This window comes from Callionymus lyra, chromosome 10, assembly GCF_982586985.1.
Source record: "Callionymus lyra chromosome 10, fCalLyr1.hap1.1, whole genome shotgun sequence".
NCBI classification, from domain to species: domain Eukaryota; kingdom Metazoa; phylum Chordata; class Actinopteri; order Syngnathiformes; family Callionymidae; genus Callionymus; species Callionymus lyra.
In genome coordinates this window covers 12,857,624-12,880,949 of record NC_141827.1, presented here as the reverse complement: position 1 = coordinate 12,880,949, position 23,326 = coordinate 12,857,624, and the positions used below count along the sequence as shown (strand labels likewise).

Here is a 23,326-nt window from a genome sequence, read left to right as displayed (position 1 = left end):
CAGGGTTGAGCCAGTACTTGGGTGACTTAGGCCTGGGTGTTGTATTTAACAAAGACATGTCTCTAGTTCAACACTGCCCAGAAACTGTTTCCTTCAACTGAGAAAAATCTCTAAACTTAGGAAAATTATGTCACAACATGATCTGGAGCTTATAATCCATGCGTTTGTATCTTCATGTTAGACTATTGTAACAGATTATTTTGGTGTCTAAACAAGAAGGATCTGTCTCGCCTGCAGTTGATACAGAACTCTGCAGCCAGAATTCTGACCCGCTCTAGTAGAAGAACTCACATTTCTCCGATCCTTAAAACTCCTCACTGGCTGCCAGTTTCTTTCAGGATCAACTTTAAAATTCTGGTTCTTACCTTCAGATCTATTCATGGTCAGGCTCCTCCTTACATCAGTGATCTGATTCAGCCTTACACCCCAGCTCGGGCTCTGAGGTCTGTGGATCAGAATCTACTTATGGTTCCTGAACACGCTTCAGGACCAGAGGAGAGAAATCCTTCCAGACTGTTGCTCCTAAGCTTTGGAACGATCTTCCTCTCCCTCTGTGTTTGATGATCTACTGACTCCTTCAAGAAACATCTCAAGACATTTTTTATTTGTGCAGACTTTTCCCTGATTTTCTGGGACTCCTGTGTTTGTCTTATGTACCTTGACCTTTTAGAGTTTTTAAATCTGTATGTATTTTTAAATTTTTTTGAATTGCTGTTTATTGTTCAAGCGCTTTGTGACCCTGGTCTAGAAAAGGCGCTTTACAAATAACTATTAACTACGACGCGTTTAGTAGTAAAACTCGACCTTCACTCATGTATGAAGATGTTGACGCGCCTAAATAAAGTTGACTTCACTTCACTAAGACTTACTGGCATGGTTAATTGGAAGCTTTTACAGCATAAATCTGCCATGTCTGTGTCGTTGTTTGAGCATTTTTTTTTTCCACTTGCACTCAGGGCACACATCAGACAGTAGGCACGAGGCATCTGGGCTGCAGATGTATCGGCCCGCGGGCTCGTGATGACAGCCTTTGGCAATGTGTCGGCGAGGAAGAGAGCACCACATGCCCTCGCACTGCCAGGCTCACCAAGTCGTGGGCAGATGTCCTTATGAGAGAAGAAGAATCACAAGGTTAAAGGTCAGATGTTAAGCAGTCACCGCATCAAATCCCTTGCGTATAACGTGGGCGTTAATGCTCTACAACACAGGAAGATGAGCATGTGATCGTCTGGAAGTTACATGACGCGCGAAGTGTGTTTTCCACTTGTTTTTCACGCACTTTGCTGACTCAAAAAACCGCAATCATGAGTTTTCCCTCGGCTCTGAATGGGAGTCAAAAGCAACAAAAAGGGGGCGAAACCAACCCCCCTCTGATCCCAAGCTTCCCTCTGCCCCCTGACCTCGGAACATTACATCAATAAATGACAGGAATCACTGGGAAGTGAAAACAATGGCAGGGAAACTGGAAAGCGTCCTTTCACCTTCACTTTGGGCCCCGAGCACAAGGTGAATGTCATTTTCTAATGATTGTGTGAACTCACGTGTTGGAACGTTCTCATAAACATTTTTGGCTGCAGTTGATTCATTTGTTTTATCTTCTACCGGTACAGTCATATAAAGGACACTAAAGGAACCAGAGACAGAGACACAAATGATGTTTAAGCAGAGATAGAAATGCTTCTATCTCTTGGAGAAACAATGGCTCAGTCTACAAGTCAACAACACCTTCAAAAGCGGGGGGTTCAGGAAGGAGTCCCGGGGTCAACGAAGTTTGCCGCATTCTCTACTCTGAGCCTCTCCTGAATGACAAAGCTCCTTATCTATCAAAGCCAGCAGAAGGCATCTGGTTGTGTTCACAGAACTATCTCTTCTCATTGTGACGATCAGGAGCTCTGTCTTTCGGATCAGCTGCGTTTGCTCTTTGTAGGAGAGTCCTTTTAATAAGCCTCACATACTGAAACCTATTCTTGCTTCGACGGCATGGGAAACACTGGAAAGTTGCCAGTCAATCACGGGACATGCTAGGGAGTGATTTTTTTTTTTATCTCTGGATGGATTTGCAAAGTATAGAACTTCAGGAAAAAAAAAGTAAGCTATATTTTAAAACTGGAATAGCTTGGCATGTTTTTATGAAACCGTCAATAAACACAAGTGTAGTCTTTGTCGACAAACGAACACTACAGTGTCTGTAGACGTTTCATATCTTAAAGTCGAGCTCTTCAAAATGTGATATTAAAGCTTCATTAAAACATGAAGCTTCTGGATCGAATCCAGGCGCAGCACATCAAAGCGCTGAGGGGAGGAAGCGCTTGCAAGTGAGTGACCTCTGGCACCCGAACGCACCCGACCACATTCCACTCAATTACAGACACCGGCTTGGGCCTGGAAAACAACAGCCCACATTAGTATCAAGTACACACTGGTCACGTGTTACGTTCACGGCATCAGATATTGATGTTCATTATTATAAAACCCCCGAAGAAATTCAGTAAAGAACTTGTAATAAACTCATATAAAGGGTAAGGAAGTTTGAATGGACACGCTGATGGTCAACCGTTGAAGGGTTTGAACGCCTCACAGCTGCCTTTGTGCAGCAGAAATTCAATCGGCCGCTCTAAAAATAAGTGAGGATACGAACATGCTAGGGTTATACTTACAGCTGTCATGGAAGTACAGGAACTGCCGCACTTTAATGTGACCGCTGATTACATGGTGACTTTCAGGAGGGCTTTTTTTTTTTTTCCCTCAACCATGGAGCTCTTGATCTTGTGTGGATTATTTGTTGTGGAGAATGAACACTAACCAACAAACACACATGCAGCAACGTATACATTCATATTTTATCTTCTTGCATTACATTTAGATAACATTTGGTACTCCCTCCACAAATGTCTTGAAATGTTTTGAACTTAAGTTAAATATATATGTTGGTGATGCATTTTATTCCTTTAACATTGGATTGAATATGCTTGCGTCTGGCTTCCCCCACTGTTAGAAAAGTGTCATTGCAACAGTGTACGCTGTTGTGAAAACTAAAGTTGTTTGATGGAAATGAATGAAAGCACAGGTCACCAAGGGTAAGTTGCATAGTGAAAAAAAATCTTAGAATAATGAATGAAGTTCTCAACTGAGATGAAGAGATCACATTGGATATCATACTAGTATTGTGCTGCTATAAAACATGTCATTTTGAAATACCCGTTTAAGACAATAACATTGAAGTTATTTATTTGAACTTTGAACCACTATGTTGAGATTAATGAAAGATCTTCTTACTTACTTAATGTCTTTCGCTCGTGTTTAGAATAGTGCTTAATTTAGATGTGACTAAATGATGAGACTTAAAACATACATTTAAGAAAGAAACGACACAAAGATTGAAGTAGTTTAAGTTATACATTTTACCCTTTTCTGGAACTCCTGTTATGTTATCAGTTGTATCTTGATCTTTAAAATATATACTTTATTGAATATTGTTTTTATTGTTTAAGCGCTTTGTGATCCTGGTCTGGAAAAGCGCTATATAAATAAAAATGACTTACTTACATATAAAAAGAGGAAGATTGAGTGATACCAGACCCGTCCTCTTGAGGGCGCCACCATGTCTACGTGCACTTTTATTAAAAGTGATCTAGATGTTAGAAATATGTGTTGAATGTTAAAACGTATTGTTATCAAAATAAGAAATACTTTTCTATTGTGCGCTTCAAAAGCCATTGCACAGTAGCATAAATACAACAAAGTCACATGACCACTTCTCAGCTCAGTGAAACATTTATTCAAGTATTTCCAACTAAGAAAGGTGAGTTATTTACAGCGTGTCATTTTCACTAGTGCAGGTCTGAGCATCAGAAACTGAGACAGACTCACAATACAGACTATGATCATTTATGTACAATAAAATCAAACTTTATCCATCCATCCATCCATCCTAAACTTTGCTCGGACGGTCCTCCTCGTGGAAAGACATGAAGTAAACGTACACATACAAGACATGTACAAGTTCTATCGCTCAATTCCCCACGAAAGGCAAAGACAGACGAGGCTTCTCCTGCATGAGAAACCTTCCCACGAGCAATATAACTCATGTACTCTCTGTACGTTGCCTAGACGAGGGGAAACAACTTCATCATCTTAAGAGTGAACCCGCCGATATGTGGAGCTTGTTTTTCAGATTTGCGTCCTCAAAGTTCCAATCCGGACACCACACTGCAGAACGGAACACAACTTATTTCGGACTCCTTGTTCTAAAAAGAAGAGCATCTGCAAATTCCCGGCCAAGAACCGGTCACATGCCAGCATCTCACACTTCACAGAGGACGATGGGGAAATCTACATGGATGCAGGGATGATCCAGCTTCACTATTCCCTGGAAGAAAAAGAATGTAAAATCACTTTGTGATGAAAATAATAAAAGTCACTCAAATAATAAATGTCACTGCTGTTCTTACCTGTGGAATCAGATTCTTCTGAATCCTCTTCAATTTAGACTTTCTTCTTCCATTTTTTGTAACCACGGTCTCTTCATAGAACTCGTGGGCAAGATCTCCGTCCTCGTCATAGTACAAGGAGCTGGTGAGACAAAGACACAAAAGTAAAAAATCAAGCATTTTTAATGCATTTGTTTTTCAGCATCTCCAATCAAGAGTTGCCATGAAAAGTCAGTGTGTTTGGTCTTCATCCTCCTCTGGTCTCGTCTGTGCTCTTCCAGTTCTCGTTTAGCGATCAAATGAAATACAGAATGTTCTTGTATTAAAACAATGGTTTTAATGAATCTTCGTACAGCCTAATGAGAGTAACAGGAATATGGAAGAGTATTTGTGTGATATTTGTCAAAATTAGTGATAAATTGACAATTTATGAGTGACATTGAAAACGTGCCGCAACTTTTTTAATTAAAAATGATATTGAAATGCGTCATTAAAGTATATAAACTGACGGTGCAGGAAATAACTTTTAAAGTAATTATGATGAGGGACTGTATCTTGGAGAGGAAGACTTGTGAGTAAGTCAGGAGAGTTGGGCTTTCACATAAGTTGAGATTTTAAATCTATTATAAGGGTGTTTTTTTTAATTAAAGAAATGTTTTCTGTTAAAAGTAATGCATGATGTGCAACAATAAAAATATAAATCAGCAATTATTTGAAAATGACAATCCTAAACCTAATCGGAGTGACCATTCAACTCAAAATAAATACAATTTCAATCCAGTATAGAAAAAAAAAAAATTCCTATATTGTGATTATTAAAGCTAAATGTCTGGTATAAGAAGGAAATATATTTTGTTGTTTTCAACTTCGTGAAGTTTCTCATTCATTCAGGTCAACTAGACAGTCAGCCGGACCCAGTTGACTCGCGTTTTAACTTGGATAACTCATGACATCCCATTCTCATCAGATGATGTACAACAGTTAAACATACTGTATCATATATGTTCTATTTAAAATAATAATAAAAAAGAAATCCTTATTTAGACGACACAGGTTCAGAATTTACCTTCTCCTGGTAAAAACGAATGGTGTTCCACTCCTGGAACTTTTGAGTCGGGCCACTGACTGCTCGTTCCCATCGCCGGCGGAATCACCTCCTGCTCCACTGCCTGAGAAAGGCCAGATGCCCTTGGCTTTGGATCCACTTCCGCCCATTCTCACAGATAAGGCATCGTGAGTCCTGAGCTGAAGCTTCAATTACACCCTCGACGTCCCAACTGGAGTTTTATCTGGAAGGAACAAGCGAGCAAAGACGACCAACGTTGCAATTATTCTTTACTTTTGTGGCTTCGTAATGACAGTCAAGTTGTTCTGCAGAACCATTGAGTCCATAGAGTAGATGATCAACAGAATTTAAATTGTTGAATTGCTGAGATCTGTTTTTCCTTAATCAACTATAGTCTTACTTCAACTGTAAAGTGTCTTGAGATAACTTTATTATGATAAGACACTTTAAATAAAATTGAATTGAATTAAATGATCCTGGAATCTAACTATGGGGGGTTTATTCATGACACATTTTGAACTTTTGTATTTATTGTTTCATCATTAAACATAGTCTTTAAAAGGTTGATTTTGTCAATTATTATCAAACGATTCAGTCTGCTACAAAATATGAAATCTAGTTGAATTTGATTGTAATAATACTCTACTAACGCTGGAAGGTTAAAGATTATCAGTTATATTTTGGAATGACATTTGGAATACCATCACTAATCTGCTTCCTATAAACCTCCACCTGTTTTTCTCCTGATCTGCCAACAATAATCCGAACTTCATGTGTGTGGCCATGAAAAGTGCAGTTTTTGGTCTTATTTTTGGTCATAACATTGAATCCTCGTGGAGAACAACTGCAAATGCATCGATCAAATCTCAGCACCTGATAAATACAAGTGGGAATGACCTATTATTTATAAAAATCTAACGTTTAAAAACAGGTTTACTATAGGTGGCCACACGTTTTAAAGTGGTATTGATTTTGACATGTTATCCACTGGCAGCTAAATGACTGGAGCTAGCATCATATGGAGCTAACACGAACATCTAACGGGGCTTCTTCCTCATCTCCATATCAGGTTTATTCGAGTCTTCTATACGTTACTGGTGTGTAACACCTACTAGCTTCTGTTTTTTGACCGACTGTGGCGAGTCGCTTGACTGCACAAAGCGAATTTTAACGGCACCTGCACGGCTAGGTTAACAAGGCTATTAGCTTCGATGGCTGACGCAGGTTAGCGTCGTTAGCTTAGCGTCCACAGTGATGGACGTTTCGCCCCCAAAAATGAACACAATTGAAACAGACGGACTGTCTACGTCTACACACGCTTGCGTCACAAATGTACCTCTTTCCGCAAGGACGAGTCGTCATGCCGTGTTATTACTCGAGCGGTGAAATAACGTCGAGAACATTGTTTTGGTCATAGTGTCGAGTGATCAGCTGATCACACACTTGTCGCAGTTAAAGAGACACGGCCGGGGTGATGACGTCACGACCGACGTATCGATACATTTATTTTAAAATGAAACAACAACCTCACGTGAGAAACTTTATTGGAAGATAGAAAATAGACAGTAAAAGGAAAAATACATTCACAGGCAAAAAGAGGAATGAAAACAGAAGTGAGATTTAGGAATGACAAACAAACTTCCATAGATATAAAGTTTCTTCCGAAAAGATTCCAGTCAATCTGAGCAACACTGGCATTCATTAATGCACACATTTGTCCATACAACAGCCATACTCACAAATTGACACTAGTAGAGAGACACACATCAGCGGTGTCAAGGGTCACGGCAGACTTCGGCGAGTGGGTCAAATGAAAATCTTCCTTCAACAAAAAAATGACTTCACTTTGTAACAGGGCAGTGCCTGGATAGCTTATTTACATGCACGATTATCGGCGAAAAAAAATCTTTTGCCCGACTAAATGCATATAAATGTAATTAATCGGAATGTTGGACGGATATCGAGTCATTTCTTAACATCAAACTGTATCAATGGTTAAGTCACATTGAGGTGTTATAGCAGCACATTTCTAACTTAAAAGGACATAATAATTGTTCTTTACAATTGGAAAATGGCTTTTTTTACTCCTTCAAAATTGTCAGACTCAACGCCAACAGTGGTAAAGTGAATCAGTTGAAGTGCATAGATCAAGGGTCTCCAAACCGGTCCTCAAAGGGCCGGGGGTGGTGCAGGTTTTTGTTTCGATTCGATCAAGCGTGTACAGTTTAACCAATGAGGTTTCAGCTGAAACAAGCAACACCAGACTGTCAATCAACAGATTAAACTCTGAAGACTCCTGATGGGTTAAAAGATCTTGATTGGTTGGAACAAAAACCTTTACCACCGCTGGCCCCTTTGAGGACCGGTTTGGAGACCCCTAGCATAGATGATCAGAACGAACACATATTGACCACACTCTCGTCTGCCACTGCCCACTTCTCTCTGCTCACTCTCTCAGGCTCTCCAGGTGTAAGGCACTTCATCTTTCGCATCATCACACACGCACATTTGCGCAAGCGTTCTTGCATCCTCGTGTGCCCCCTCACGCTCTCATCGTTGAAGAGGCATTTTCGAATATTTTTTCTTCTTCTGGGTTCTCATGGATGCAGCAGTGACTGGTCACCATCGTCTTCAACATCTGGCGACGGCTCCAGCCATCAGCTGCTCATTCAACCCCGGAGCGTGGCCAGGTCTCAACCCGGGGTGGAGCCTTGTATGGCCTCCTGCATCTTGGTGCGAGCCAGAGTGTAGCGCTGTATGATCTGCTTGACGTGTTCCTCTTCTTCGCGCTGCAGGATACGAAGGAAGTTCTTCAGCTCGGGCTTGGAAAAGGCGTGCCACTGCAAGGGGGAACAGAAGAACTCATCAATAAAGCAGCGAACCATCCATGGAATGTTTGTTACAGAGCAGAAGACACAGAAAAATCATTTGTTTTCATTTATTTTCAGAGTTTAAGGTAAGGTAAGGTAGAACTTTAGTGATCCCTCAGGAGGTCTCCTTCGGGAAATTGTTTCCCATCTATTCTCTATCATCTATGAGGCAGTTTGAAACTCAACAACCAGTAAAAAAAAAAAAAATCAGCAAGAAAAATATAATTACATAAATCCGACTTTAACCATATACTTACATTAACTTCTCCGGTTTCATTCTCCTTCAGGACGAAACTGAGGGCCTTCTCATTAGGACCAGCACTCAGACGCAGAGGAAGGGGCCGATCGTTGTCCGACAACTTCCGGAGGTAGACTAATAAGTAAAGCAGAAGCAAAGGTTGCTTTCTTTAATACGACGAAATCACGGCAAACTGAACGCAGGCGACATGAGTCGATCTACCTTGTTCGTGACGCTCGCTGCGCTCAAACAGAGCAAACTTGGCCGGATTGTCCACCACGGTGAACTTCTTCAGGAGGGCCTCGATGACCTCGCGGGCAGACGTGCGAGAGCTGATGTGCAGGTGCTTGCAGGCGTCCTTGGGCATGTAGAAAGAGGTCCGGCGTTTAACGCCGTTCACCTTCTTCGACCCGGCGTCACGTGCCGTCGCCCCTTTCTTCGGCGGAGGGACGGACACCGGTCGAGCCAACTTGAACTGCACTTTGATGAAGCCGGTGAAGGATCCATCCTTGTTCTTTTGACGACATTGTAAAGAGTAAGATTCAAAGCCATCTCCTTTTAAGATGGTGTTTGTAAGACTCACCGTATTCATGAACAGATTGCTGTTGATCTGAGCATTATATTCCTTCACCTTCTGATGTAAATCTACTGGTGACAATTCTTGCTTCCCGCTCACCTCCTGCTGCTCATCCTGTGTAAAGAAGATATAAGTAAGAAAGTAAGTAAAGGTTATTTGTAAAGAACCTTTCTACACCAGGGTCACAAAGCGCTTGAACAATCAAAAACAATACACAGTTAAAATATATACTTTAAAAGACCAAGATACATAAGACAAACACAGGAGTCACAGAAAATCAGGGAAAAGCCTGCACAAATACAAATTTCTTAAGATGTTTCTTGAAGGAGTCAGTAGATCCATCAAATGCAGAGGGAGAGGAAGATCGTTCCAAAGCTTAGGAGCAACAGATTTCTTTCCTCTGGTCCAGAAGTCTGTGCACGGAAGCATCATCAGATTCTGATCCACAGACCTCAGAGCCCGAGCTGGGGTGTAAGGCTGGATCAGATCACTTAAGAAGGAGTCTGACCATGAATAGTTCTGAAAGTAAGAACCAGAATTTTGAAACTGATCCTGAAAGAAACTGGCAGCCAGTGAAAAGTTTTAAGGATCAGAGAAATGTGAGTTCTTCTACTAGAGCGGGTCAGAATTCTCCCTGCAGAGTTTTGTATCAACAGTAGGCGAGACAGCTCCTTCTTGTTTAGACACGAAAATAAACTGTTAAAATAGGTCCAAACGAGAAGATACAAGCGCATGGATTATTAGCTCCAAATCGTGTTGTGACATAATTTTCCTAAATTAAGAGATTTTTCGCAGTCCAATATCTGTTGCACACTGCAGCACAGGAAAACTATTTTATGAATATAATAAAGTTTTCAATGTGAATAGTAAGATGTTCAACATCCAATGACAAAAAAAGTACAACAGTAACAATACGAGGCAATGACTGTTTGGGATTAGACGTAAACCTTAAAGCCTTTAGCTTTGGCTCAAATCTGTCCAACAGGAAAGACCAGTTGCATCAGATGGCAATCCCACTTCCTGTCGACGCAGCAACAATGATGTCACCTCTCCCTAATCCCGTTGGACAGCAAGTATCTCGTGCTACAGGCGGAGCGCTGGGAGGTTCGAGGGGAGAGCTTGTGGAACGTGCAGCTGTTTAATTGACCGCAGCTCCAGCGCATTCCCCAGCTTGGCATTGGTGTAAAAATAGCCTCAGTGGTGGGAGAGACAAAACACTCCCTTGTTTCACATCCTGTGACTCAGCTGCGTGGTCAACTAGTTCGGTTCATCTCAAACTCTTTTGCAACCGGTGCTCCCTGTAGAGAATTATGTTTACTTAGGAATTAACCTTTTTTTTCATTACAAAAATAACTTGATAAAAGTTTTAACACTTTCGCAAACATAGATATTGTTTTAGACTTAGATTGTGTCATCTTGTTCTTTCTCTTTATGTTCTTGTTCTTATTTTATTTTGATTTATTTTTTATTAAAAAAAAACTGCTGTATGTATTGGCTATTGGAAAAAAACAATTTGTTTACCTTAGATACAAAGATGAGTAAGCAGGTGGGGGGAAGGACAATACAGTTATCATACTATCATACTCCAAAGAAATACTTCAGCTATAGTAAAAGGCTCAAGAAACCATAGGAGACAGGCCTTCCTTGTTGATATACATGCAAGTAAGTAATTTTTATTTATATAGTGCTTTTCCAGACCAGGGTCACAAAGCGCTTAAACAATCAAAACAATATTCAATTAAGTATAAACTTTAAAGATCAAGATAAAACTGATAACACAACAGAAAAGTTCCAGAGTTCCAGAAAAATCAAGGAAAAGCCTGAACAAAAAAAAACGTATACAGTTATCATACTATCATACTCCAAAAAATACTTCAGCTATAGTAAAATGCTCAAGAAACCATATGCGACAGGCCTTCCTTGTTGATATACATGTGAAAAAAAATAGGGAAATTAAAATAGCAGAAGTGTTCTGCAGTCACAACATGTAGAAGCCTAAGAAAACACACCCCATCCACACTAGAAGTTTCATATATGTATACTTTGAATTGAATAGATCAAATTATACTGAGAAAGTAGGTAGTTCTTTCCAGTTTTTTCCAGTTAGCAACAGCAAATACTGCAATTTTTCATTAAAAAAATTAAATAAAATAAAATAAGAACACAAACAAAGAACAAGATGATACAATCTAAGTCTAAGGTGGAGGATGAGTAAGTGAGAGAAGTGTAGGTGGTAAGAAAAAGAACCACTGACTCATCAGAGATTGTGAAATAAGTTGATGGGGAAACAGTGGTGGGTGTGGAAGTGGAAACTTGAGGAGCCGGTGTGTGTCGACAAACATGACAACTGCGGGTCTTGTCATCCAAACATGCCGATTATTTCATCTCATGTTTGGATCCAACGCTAGACACACCCGCTAACTGATGAAAGTTCAACACCTGAACCAGATCTTGGCTTCTACACAAACTTCTTCACCGTCATGAGAACACAGTCGATGACGCGCCAGAGCATGAACGTCAAAGGTTCATCCCAGAGTTTCAACGGGACCAGGATCTCCTCACCTTCTTGGGCTGAACGTTGGCCTTCCGTGCCTTGGTGAAGAAGGAGGTCCGGGCGGTGAAGAACTGCTCGAACTCGGACTCCGAGTCCTCCTCGCTGCAGTAGCCGCTGCTGGCAGAACTTCCCCAGGTCATCTCGAAGGAGGGGGTCTTATCTGAGCTGCTCATGTTCGACTCGACGGATAGTTGTTTTTTTTATAAAAAAAAGTGCTCGCGAAGAACGGAAAACTAAACGAAAGAGAGCGAGAAACTTTTTACGGCTACAGCTAAAGTTGTAATTCGGTAGATAACGATGCTCGAAAACTGGCCACGTTGCTGCTGCTGTGGGAAACAGGATGTGTGTGAAAAACGGTCCCGCCCGGCTGAGGACGCTTCCTCTCACCCGGGGGAAGCTCCGCCCATTTCCGTTGATTTCAGATTGGAAAGTACACAAATCCAGCGCGGCGGAACCTGATTGGTTAGAATTACTTCCTTGACCCCCCCCTCCCCCCTCCTTTCTGGGTGTCTCGCGCCTTCAGACGATCACGTGACAGGTCACAAGACGACTTTAAAGCGTTTAACAAATATTTTGTAACGGCTTGAGTTACGACTTTAATCTTGATTTCATTTGTAAACCATCATGGTTATCAAGTCAAATATATTAATGTTTTATTGATCAACTGTATTGATCCCTCTGGAGGAAATTGTTTTTCCAGCAACACAGACGATAGATTCATAAAACAAGAACAGGAACATAGTGCAATAAAAAGAAAGTGCAAGATGACACAATCTAAATCAAGATAAAGAACATAGATAAAAGAGAAAATAACAAAGATTAACATGGAATAGAATCATTTTTTCACTTCACTCCTGACCCCAAACTCAGAATTAAACAATATTAGCACGAGGAATGAATGAGTCCCTTGCTGTGTCTCAAATCGCATACTTCTCTTAGTATACTAGAAGTTAGTATGCATCAGGATAGTGTACATACTAACTAGTACGCAAATTCTCCACAGATAGTATGTCTCAAATCAAACTCTGCTGCTACAGACTAACAGGAAATGACGCGACAGCTTCTTCTTCTACTTCTATTTAACAATGGTTTCAACCAGCTGTTTGAACGCTATCGCCACCTGCTGGCAGCACGTTTTGCAAGTTTGGAAAAAGAAATAAAGAAAAAATATAAGAATCGAAATATTCGCGAGATATTTAAGCTGGTATCAGCACCGAAGACGTGTTTATCCTCCTACTGCTGCGGAAAATGCACCTGTAAGTATATACATATATATGCATTTATATATGACGTAACTTCCGTTTACAACGTCACTAAGATGGCGGCTGTTTAGGGTGGATAGTGTCCATCGAACCATACTCAGTTTTGTGGGCGTTTTAGTACGACAATTTAGTGTGCATGGCGCACTAAATTTCACATACTAAGAATTGAGACGCACTTACGCACTAAAAATACTAACTTTGAGTACGCAAGTATGCGATTTGAGACACAGCACCTGAGTCTATTAGTGTTGCACCATGGGAGGAGCATTCGTATTCCATCTGATTCTCTGCTCACTGATGACAGTGTTCAGAGGATGACTTGTCATTATCCATGATGGACAAGTAGTAAAACGTAGTGGTTTTAAAATCAATTGAAATGATGGAAATAATACAGATGTAGTGAAGAGCAGAAAAGATGCATCTTTGCTCTCTAAATTTCTGTCATCACTTGCAACTGTATTCACTAATAGTAACAATAAAGATTGATACACTTGCTAAACAGTATATGATTTACCATCATATATTAAAAAAATGATTAATTAATTTCATGAATACTCAAACTATTTGCAACAATGTTAGTGTATTAAACAAGCGTGTATTGAAAGAAGATGTTGGTGAAGCTTAAAGTAGAGCAAAAGAAAAATATATTTGCATACTTTACAACCCTGAGGTACAGACACTGTGTTTAAAATAAGTTTTTTATTTGTTTATTCAGAACAAGCTACCTGGAAACAAATCTAACTCCAGGTGACCTGCCGACCTCCATATAGCTCTCGTGACCACCTGGTCCTACTTGAAAGAACTTGTGATTTCTTCTGCAAAACTCAAACCACAAAGCTAACCATCATCCCGTCTTTAAGAATGTCACGTTACGATCGTAGCGTTGACGCTCATGTAAATAGTTAACCATGTGTAGGATAGATGATGAAGTAAGTAAGTAAGTAAGTCATTTTTATTTGTATAGCACTTTTCCAGACCAGTGTCACAAAGCGCTTAAACAATCAAAACAATATTCAATAAAGTATATACTTTAAAGGTCAAGATAAAACTGATAACACAACAGAAGTTCCAGAAAATCAAGGAAAGGTCTTAAGATGTTTCTTGAAGGAGCCAGTAGACTCCATGAAGGTCTCCTCTGCAGTCGTCTGAACTAAATGAATGCTATTATCCTTCATTTTTTTTAATCACCAAAACAGAACGAGTGCATTGTTTGAAACTGCAGCAAACCATTGCGGTCCCTCAAGAATGACTGAGAAAAATGACGTAGCAAAACAAGTTTTCATTTAAAAGTCGACTCTGTGTTTCCCTGAAGCAAGTTTCACTGTCACCAGAACAGTAGCGCCGACAACCCCCCGTCACACGTCTCAAAGAACTCATTCACGAGATCTTATCGCTTTCCTAAATGCCTCTTTGAAAGATGCAAGTGTGACATCATGTTGTTTAAAAATCCCTTCGCTGAGCGTCCGATTTCATTTACTCTCCATGTTTGGTGTTCTAGAAACATGAGTGGTTGATGTTTAATTGAACAGAAATGTTGGGTTTTTTCTAACGTGAATATTTCAAATAAAAGAGAGTTTTGTACAAACAGACACTTATGAATGAGTACAATAGTATCCAAAATCTATTTAAGACACACTCAAATCAACACATTAGTTTAACTTTAAAGCAAGCCTATGGTAGAAATACACACAACCAATGTTGGCTCAGTCTCATGAATCTCCTAAAAAATTTCTCCAATATGTGACAACATATGACACAACAAACAACAAACCACATCGTAACACAATAAAAAAGAAAAGTGACCAGTGGTCAGGTTTAGTCCTGCAATGCATGCTGGGATTTTCTAAATTAGGTGACTCTACGGATTGTGATAATGTGTATTTTACTACTTCTTTTTGACAGATAAGTCTACGGCCTGAGATGGCATTCTTCCAGCACTATTTGTAAATTGTTTTCATCAATATTTTGCAATTTTACACTGAATTGTCGTCACTTGTTAAGTCAAATTTGTCCTACATTCAAGTGGTCCGTGGCACAACATTTTTAGTGGTTTCTATATTACTTTTATTAACTTTATAACATGACATTTCATCTTGAATGTATACAAACCTGGAGCAAAATTAGACTTTTGGGAGAGTAATTTGTGTCACAATACTTCTTAGAAATGTTTGCTGATATTGTCACTTACTAGCTTTTATTCCCATTTACTGTATAGCTCATTCAGCTTTGACGCTCCAGGGCTTCTCTGTGGAGAGCAGATCTCTGTCTTTCATTGAGTTGAATGATGAGATCATAACTATGTTCTCAACATGCTGCTGTTAAGAATTAACTTATCCGAAGGAATGTTTTACGCTTCATTACCTTCAGGCACATCCTGTCATATGACAGCACGAACAAACGCTGTTTGCTACAGCAACACTTGGAAATCTCACTTAGAAACTAACGGAAACCATCATCATGATGTGATCCTTGATCTCTATAAATACATCTTAACATGATAATAACTAGAAAAACATATTTCAACATATTGAATTGTTTATAATTTGTACATCATTATGTCATTTTGGTACTGTTTATACTGTGTTTTTTAAAACCAAAGCCAAAACCCAATGCTTTGTTTATACAACAAGTTACTTGGAGGTGTAGATTTGGGATTGATTACGTGCTGTGACAAACCTCAATGTTTTGACCAATCACAGCAGAGTGGGCTTGGTTACGGTAAACAAGAAGCGGTTTCAGTAGAAAGGACTTAAGAACATTTTCTAATGTAAATATTTCAAATAAAAAGAGAGTTTTGTACAAACAGACACATACTGATGACACAATAGAGTCCAACATCTATTTAAGACACACTTAAATCAACACATTACTGACTCCTTTAAGAAACATCTAAAGACGTTTTTATTTGTTCAGGCTTTTCCTTGATTTTCTGGAACTCCTGTTGTGTTATCAGTTTTATCTTGATCTTTAAAGTATATACTTTATTAAATATTGTTTTGATTGTTTAAGCGCTTTGTGACCCTGGTCTGGAAAAGCGCTATACAAATAAAAATGACTTACTTACTTACATTAGTCGCCCTTTAATTACATTATGATATACTTTCTCTGTCAGAAATGACGCAAATTCAGTTTTGATTAAGATTTGTGCATGATTTCATGAGAAGATTTAATTGGCTTAAGAAAAAACAAGAACAAATCATTTTTTTTAGGAATCCCTTGATCAGCATGTTTAACCAATGTTTCTCTGAAAATGTGCCAAAAAAGAGCTAAAAGAACCAAATCTTCTCACTAAAACGCTCCTTTAAAAAGCAACTTAATATCACGATAACAAGTCATCAGGTGTTAAGGACCCGCACCAGGCCTCAGCCCACGAATGGGTTTTGTACCCTGATGGGTTTCAGTCCATCCAAGTCTTCCTAGAAACTCCACACAGTCCAGTTGACTTGCTTTTCAACCTCTTGGATAACCATGAGCTGGGTGAATGATAAGTGTCTTGCTGATGGGAAAACACTAAATGAGTGTGTTGAGTGTTATCAAATCTTTTGAACCACAGGAATCTAAATGTTCACCTTTGCTCTTGTTTCAATCATTGTTCTGTTCGAAGAATGTTGTAAAAAACACTCAACATTCAATCGAGTAAGATGACGGGAAGAAACATTGATCTTCCTCTGTTACGTTTAACGACATCTATTGTGGTTTCCTTGTGGCTGAACTTTGTTCTGCTTCATGGTTGACAGATGACGTCTGCTTGTGTATAAAGGTGCGACTTAAACAGTCGCACTCCAGAGTGAAAATGGGACCTTCTAGGGAGAGGGTCTTGTAAGTAAGTAAGTAAGTAATTTTTATTTGTATAGTGCTTTTCCAGACCAGGGTCACAAAGCACTTAAACAATCAAAACAATATTCAATAAAGTATATACTTTAAAGGTCAAGATAAAACTGATAACACAACAGGAGTTCCAGAAAATCAAGGAAAAGCCTGAACAAATAAAAGCGTCTTAATATGTTTCTTGAAGGAGTCAGTAGATCATCAAACACAGAAGGAGAGGAAGATCGTTCCAAAGCTTAGGAGCAACAGTCTGGAAGGATTTCTCTCCTCTGGTCCTGAAGTGTGTTCAGGAACCATCAGTAGATTCTGATCCACAGACCTCAGAGCCCGAGCTGGGGTGTAAGTCTGGATCAGATCACTGATGTAAGGAGGAGTCTGACCATGAATAGATCTGAAAGTAAGAACCAGAATTTTAAAGTTGATCCTGAAAGAAACTGGAAGCCAGTGAAGAGTTTTAAGGATCGGAGAAATGTAAGTTCTTCTACTAGAGCGGGTTAGAATTCTCGCTGCAGAGTTTTGTATCAACTGCAGGTGAGACAGATCCTTCTTGTTTAGACATAAAATCTGATTTCTCCTCTTTTGTTTACAGTTTTAAGAAAGATTCCTAACCTGACACTTGCTCATGGGCACAATCTCATCCAGTGCTGGGATCGAACCTGCATCTTCTCCGGGCCACAAGATCAACCACTCTACCTTCTGAGCTATGACGGCCAAAATTGAACAAAAAAGTGGTGTCACGAATGTTGACACAATTTCCTGTGTCTTTACTTCCCCGAGTACTCGATGTTCCTCTGGGTATATTTCGAGTCGATGACCATAGATGGACGAGTGCTTCACACAGAACAGAAAAGTGTGTGAGAAAGTCCTGTTGTTCTCAGACCACCAGGGCACAGGTTCAACTCAGAAGTCCTGTCTAAACACATGGACCTAACCTAGTGTTGATGGTGCTGTGCATTGAATGAATGTGGTTTATGGCCGTGTTCTTACCACATTCGTGTCGGTTTCTACGGAGAATTCGACGAAACACGCCTGGTCCGCCAAAGATCCTTGATCCCAGGAGCAGTCTAGTCGGATCTGAGCCCGGCACCGGTGATGGCACGTGAACCTGCAGTCTGTGGAGAAACAATAAAACGTGACCAAACAGAAATACATGAGATCAAACATTGACCTTACAAGGCAGCAGAGCAGCAACACACAGCATTAGTTTACACTAGGAATCAAACATCTATCTTCTGAATATAGTTTCTTCTTTACTTAAATACTTAGAAATCTTGCTTGACTAGGTGACAGATTTTGTTCTGTCCACATACAAAAAAAATAAAAATAAAGATCATCCGTTTGTTTCTTCTCGTCTGGACTATTGCAACAGTTTGTTTTCATGTCTAAACAAGAAGGATCTGTCTCGTCTGCAGTTGATACAAAACTCTGCAGCGAGAATTCTGACCTGCTCTAGTAGAAGAACTCACATTTCTCCGATTCTTAAAACTCTTCACTGGCTTCCAGTTTCTTTCAGGATCAACTTTAAAATTCTGGTTCTTACTTTCAGAACTATTCATGGTCAGACTCCTCCTTACATCACTGATCTGATCCAGACATACACCCCAGCTCGGGCTCTGAGGTCTGTGGATCAGAATCTACTTATGGTTCCTGAACACTGTTCAGGACCAGAGGAGAGAAATCTTTTCAGGCTGTTGCTCCTAAGCTTTGGAACGATCTTCCTCTCTCTTTGCACTTGATGGATCTACTGACTCCTTTAAGAAACATCTTAAGACGTTTTTATTTGTTCAGGCTTTTCCTTGATTTTCTGGAACTCCTGTTGTGTTATCAGTTTTATCTTGATCTTTAAAGTATATACTTTATTGAATATTGTTTTGATTGTTTAAGCACTTTGTGACCCTGGTCTGGAAAAGCGCTATACAAATAAAAATTACTTACTTACTTACTTACTTATTAAAAAGCTGTAAATAAATATATAAATATATAAACAATATAATTATAATTTATTCATTTCTGTTCTGTACCAATCTATTTCAGCCAAGACACCTATGAAAAAAACAACAATAGTTAAACCAATAGTTGTACCTAATATTAAATGATTTAATTTAAAATGAAATATCATGGTTCATATTTAGTTAAGTTTAGTTTACGTGAGCTATTGTTGGGCACCACAATACTGGTCGTGTGCAGAGTCATGTGAACATGCAGTAACGATTGATCAGACACTACTTGGATTTCTCTGCAGACTCCAGCATCAAACCACAGTCGCAGCACAGAACAGGAAATGCAAGTCGACATATCAATGTCTAAGAAGAAGAAACAAAAGGCAGCTTTGTCTGCGTATATGTCACAAGACTAACTCATTTCACGTTGACTTTTTTCACTTTAGTGACAACTTCTAGAGTTTAAATGAGGCAGAAAATGTTCTTTTAATTAACTTTTTTCAGGGTCTTATAAGCATCATTCTTTACTCTTAAATAATAGTTGTGCATCTGACAAAACACAACAAAGATAAACTAAGTAAAATAGTAAAATATACTGTATATATATTTTTTTTCTGGAAGAATTTAATCCTGAATATAAATGCGATTAAAATCCTTGTTTGTTTATAATAAATATGTAAACTTTTATTGATCTGATCTTTATTTCTAAACTCTTTTATATTGAATCTCCTCTCGCCTCATGTTTAGTTTTATATTAGTAATACTGTATATAGCATTATAATAATAATGAAAAAAGAATGAAAAAAATATATATATATTTATAAACACAAACACCTTCAACAGCTGGACCAGGGGTGGGCAATTATAATTCTTCATGGGCCACATTAAATTATGTGAATGTTGTTAGGGGCCGTCAAGCAAAAAGAAAGACGAGAAAATCTCCCCCAAAAAAGGACATTCGTCATTAGGCCGTGACATTTATTAAGCTAAATAAGCGGACATTTTTATTATTGAGTTTTTTTTCCAAAGATTTCTTCAACTAACTTAAAAAAAATATATATATATTATTATTAAATGAATAATAAATACAAAATACACTTTTCAATGCATTAGAACCATTTATACATGATCATACTTTGACATTACGAGGGCCGCATAAATACAGTCAAAGGGCTGCATGTGGCCCCTGGGCCGCACTTTGCCCAGGTCTTAGCTAGTGAATGAAATGTTAAACATGTCAACATGTATGTGCTTGATATCGTCCACTCACTGACACAGCGAAGGCTCTGCTTGTACAGGCCCCAGATGAAGTCCCCGCACAGGTCGCACCACGTGGGCTGAGCGTTGCTGCAGGGCTGGAAGTCGTGGCCCTCCCCGCTCTCCTCCGGGGGCTGGGGGTCCAGCGAGCTGCTCAGGACCCTGATGATGCCCACGCGGCTGAGCAGGTCCGGAACCTTGCCCGGGCTGATCCTCAGAGCGTTGGCTCGCTCCAGACGTGGAGGTGAGCAAGGTGAGCGCGAGCCGGTCAGCTCTCTCCGGTCCACACCTGCGCTCAGGTCACGCAGCTCGATGAACTCACCTGCAGACATGGCGTCCGCTCAGATGCTGTCACGGCCCATCCTGAACGAAAAACAAGAAGACCATGTTCTGTGAGAGGAGCTTCGCCCTTTAGATGTTTCTATAGATTCGACAACTTTGTTGAACACATGGCGGTCATCATATGGATCTAGGTTTGTCCAGTAAATATGAAACAGATGTTTATAGATCCTGTAGTAAAAGGCAGAAGACAAACCATGTTGGAGATTAACATGGGGTCAATGAGGTCATGAAAAGGTCATTTTGGATTTGCTGTGTCAACCTCTGATGAGAAGTAAGAATGTGTAAATGTGTGTTAGTATGAACTGTGTTACACAAACGGTTAAACAACCCTCTGTTTCCTATATTGATATTCATTTTTTGAAATAGAATTAAAGCAAAAAACAAACATTTTCATTTTCAATATCATACAAATAAATGAAAAAAAACAACTATACCTACTACTTTTTATACAAGTAAGTTCTTGTTTCAAAAGAAAATATTTAAAATAAAATTCCTTCCCTCAAGAAGCTTCCAACTAAAGTCACAACGAAATACCTCATAAATATACAAAATTGCATTCTATTTATAGTAAGTTTACTTGAGTAAAATACTGTGGTACTCTTGCAGAATGAATATTTATATCTGACAAGATCAATATCAGTTCTCATGTTTTGAAGGGAAGGACAAAACATGTAGATGTACAGATGTGTCACACTTTACTAGCACAAATGATCTGTAACCAAAAAATGGAGGACGATACAAACTGATATTTAAAAAAAATAGAAAAGCATCTTGAAAACCTCTTGCTGGATAGATTTTAAAAAAATGTTTGTATATACAGGGGGTCAGAACGATTGAACAATGTTTCCCCTTCAGTAAATAAGTTGAATAAAACGTTATTATATTCAGAGCAACTAGTGAATTCTAGTAACAGATCATATTGCAGTAGGGGGCGCTGGTGACACCGCCCATGGCCTCGTACAAGCCAGTACCGCCACTGCTCCATGTTTCAAACAGGACGAACAGTTCAGGAACATTTTCAGAAGAAAGTGAAGCCATGAACAGTTAAATGTTAAACTCTACGAAAAGGTAAAGCAACTCTGTTATTTAAACACTGTTTAGACAGTAATGCCCATTAAAGTCCGTTATTCGACGACTGCAGTAAAAGGAAGCCAAGTAAAAGTTTAAAAGTACTCGTGGAAAAAGTATTATTTTTACCTGATGTGTAATAAAACAGCTGCAGACCGTCACTGGTTCTCATGTCTGTCCGTTAGTTCGAGTAACGGAGGTGAGAAGCGACGACTTCATCTCGACAAACTTTCTTCTTTTTCTTCTTCTTCTTCTTCTTTTTCTTCTCCTCCCTTTTATCGTCTCCACGTCGTCTCCGAAAAGCCTCTTCCTTACGGTCTATATTCAGTCTCTACCGTTTACGAACGAAACTTATCATTTAAATCTAAGATACTGAGAGATGAGCTGCAGCGACATCCGGGATGTTTGCACGTAAGGGGGAGTCCTCGCGCGCGACCTTCTCTGATCGACGGAACATAAGAGGCTCGAGACGAGCGAGAAGAAGAAAGTAGATGATGATGAAACACGTGGAGAAACACTTCTAGAGAAAAGACAACACTGTGAGAGAAAGCAGATAAATCACATGTATTATTAAAACATGTCATCAGTTGGTGCTTCGATGAATCCATGAAGCAAAATAAGTTGTTGATCTTAGATATAATTTACATTAAATATAGATGACATTAAATATAGATGACATTAGATATAGATGACATTAAATATAGATGACATTAGATATAGATGACATTAGATATAGATGACATTAGTTATAGATGACATTAGATATAAATGACATTAGATATAGATGACATTAGATATAGATGACATTAAATATAGATGACATTAAATATAGATGACATTAGTTATAGATGACATTAGATATAAATGACATTAGATATAAATTACATTAAATATAGATGACATTAAATATAGATGACATTACATATAGATGACATTAAATATAAATGACATTAAATATAGATGACATTAGATATAGATGACATTAAATATAGATGACATTAAATATAGATGACATTAAATATAGATGACATTAAATATAAATGACATTAGATATAGATGACATTAGATATAGATGACATTAAATATAAATGACATTAAATATAAATGACATTAGATATAGATGACATTAGATATAGATGACATTAGTTATAGATGACATTAGATATAGATTACATTAAATATAAATGACATTAGTTATAGATGACATTAGATATAAATGACATTAAATATAGATGACATTAAATATAGATGACATTAGATATAGATTACATTAAATATAAATGACATTAGTTATAGATGACATTAGATATAAATGACATTAAATATAAATGACATTAGTTATAGATGACATTAGATATAAATGACATTAAATATAAATGACATTAGTTATAGATGACATTAGATATAGATGACATTAGATATAGATGACATTAGATATAAATGATATTAAATATAAATGACATTAGTTATAGTTGACATTAGATATAGATGACATTAGTTATAGATGACATTAGATATAAATGACATTAAATATAAAGGACATTAGTTATAGATGACATTAGATATAAATGATATTAAATATAAATGACATTAGTTATAGTTGACATTAGATATAGATGACATTAGTTATAGATGACATTAGATATAAATGACATTAAATATAAAGGACATTAGTTATAGATGACATTAGATATAGATGACATTAGATATAAATGACATTAAATATAAATGACATTAGTTATAGATGATATTAGTTATAGATGACATTAGATATAGATGACATTAGATATAAATGATATTAGTTATAGATGACATTAGATATAGATGACATTAAATATAGTGTCTGTGTCCTGCACCTGAAGTCACCTTTCAAACGATTCTGTCAACGAAGTGA

At 38.4% G+C, this 23,326-nt stretch overlaps 2 protein-coding genes across 2 annotated transcripts; both read right to left on the bottom strand.

The window, feature by feature from the left end:
* Positions 1-3,755: 3,755 nt before the first annotated feature.
* On the bottom strand, positions 3,756-6,930 carry tusc2a (tumor suppressor 2, mitochondrial calcium regulator a). The gene is made up of 4 exons (XM_087801518.1): positions 6,833-6,930; positions 5,497-5,719; positions 4,452-4,572; positions 3,756-4,369 (listed from the first exon to the last, which is right to left on the bottom strand). The coding sequence occupies exons 2-4, from the start codon at positions 5,643-5,645 to the stop codon at positions 4,304-4,306; spliced, it is 336 nt and encodes a 111-aa protein (XP_087657644.1). The 5' UTR covers positions 5,646-5,719; positions 6,833-6,930; the 3' UTR covers positions 3,756-4,303.
* Positions 6,931-7,023: 93 nt separating this feature from the next.
* On the bottom strand, positions 7,024-21,833 carry LOC148070401 (ras association domain-containing protein 1-like). The gene is made up of 7 exons (XM_087801516.1): positions 21,562-21,833; positions 20,036-20,385; positions 17,813-17,937; positions 9,188-9,295; positions 8,827-9,118; positions 8,624-8,739; positions 7,024-8,336 (listed from the first exon to the last, which is right to left on the bottom strand). Exons 2-7 carry the CDS (start codon positions 20,352-20,354, stop codon positions 8,190-8,192), a joined length of 1,107 nt encoding a protein of 368 aa, XP_087657642.1. The 5' UTR covers positions 20,355-20,385; positions 21,562-21,833; the 3' UTR covers positions 7,024-8,189.
* Positions 21,834-23,326: the final 1,493 nt, after the last annotated feature.

Excerpts from the sequence above, each read along its gene's own strand:
- tusc2a (XM_087801518.1), bottom strand. The coding sequence starts at position 5,645 with ATGGGCGGAAGTGGATCCAAAGCCAAGGGCATCTGGCCTTTCTCAGGC. Across the intron at positions 4,573-5,496 it reads TTCGTTTTTACCAGGAGAAG|CTCCTTGTACTATGACGAGG; the intron begins GTAAATTCTGAA and ends TTGTCTCACCAG. Across the intron at positions 4,370-4,451 it reads AGAAGAATCTGATTCCACAG|GGAATAGTGAAGCTGGATCA; the intron begins GTAAGAACAGCA and ends TTTTTCTTCCAG.
- LOC148070401 (XM_087801516.1), bottom strand. The coding sequence starts at position 20,354 with ATGTCTGCAGGTGAGTTCATCGAGCTGCGTGACCTGAGCGCAGGTGTG. Across the intron at positions 9,296-17,812 it reads TAGAAACCGACACGAATGTG|GATGAGCAGCAGGAGGTGAG; the intron begins GTAAGAACACGG and ends TTCTTTACACAG. Across the intron at positions 9,119-9,187 it reads GCAATCTGTTCATGAATACG|AACAAGGATGGATCCTTCAC; the intron begins GTGAGTCTTACA and ends TGTCGTCAAAAG.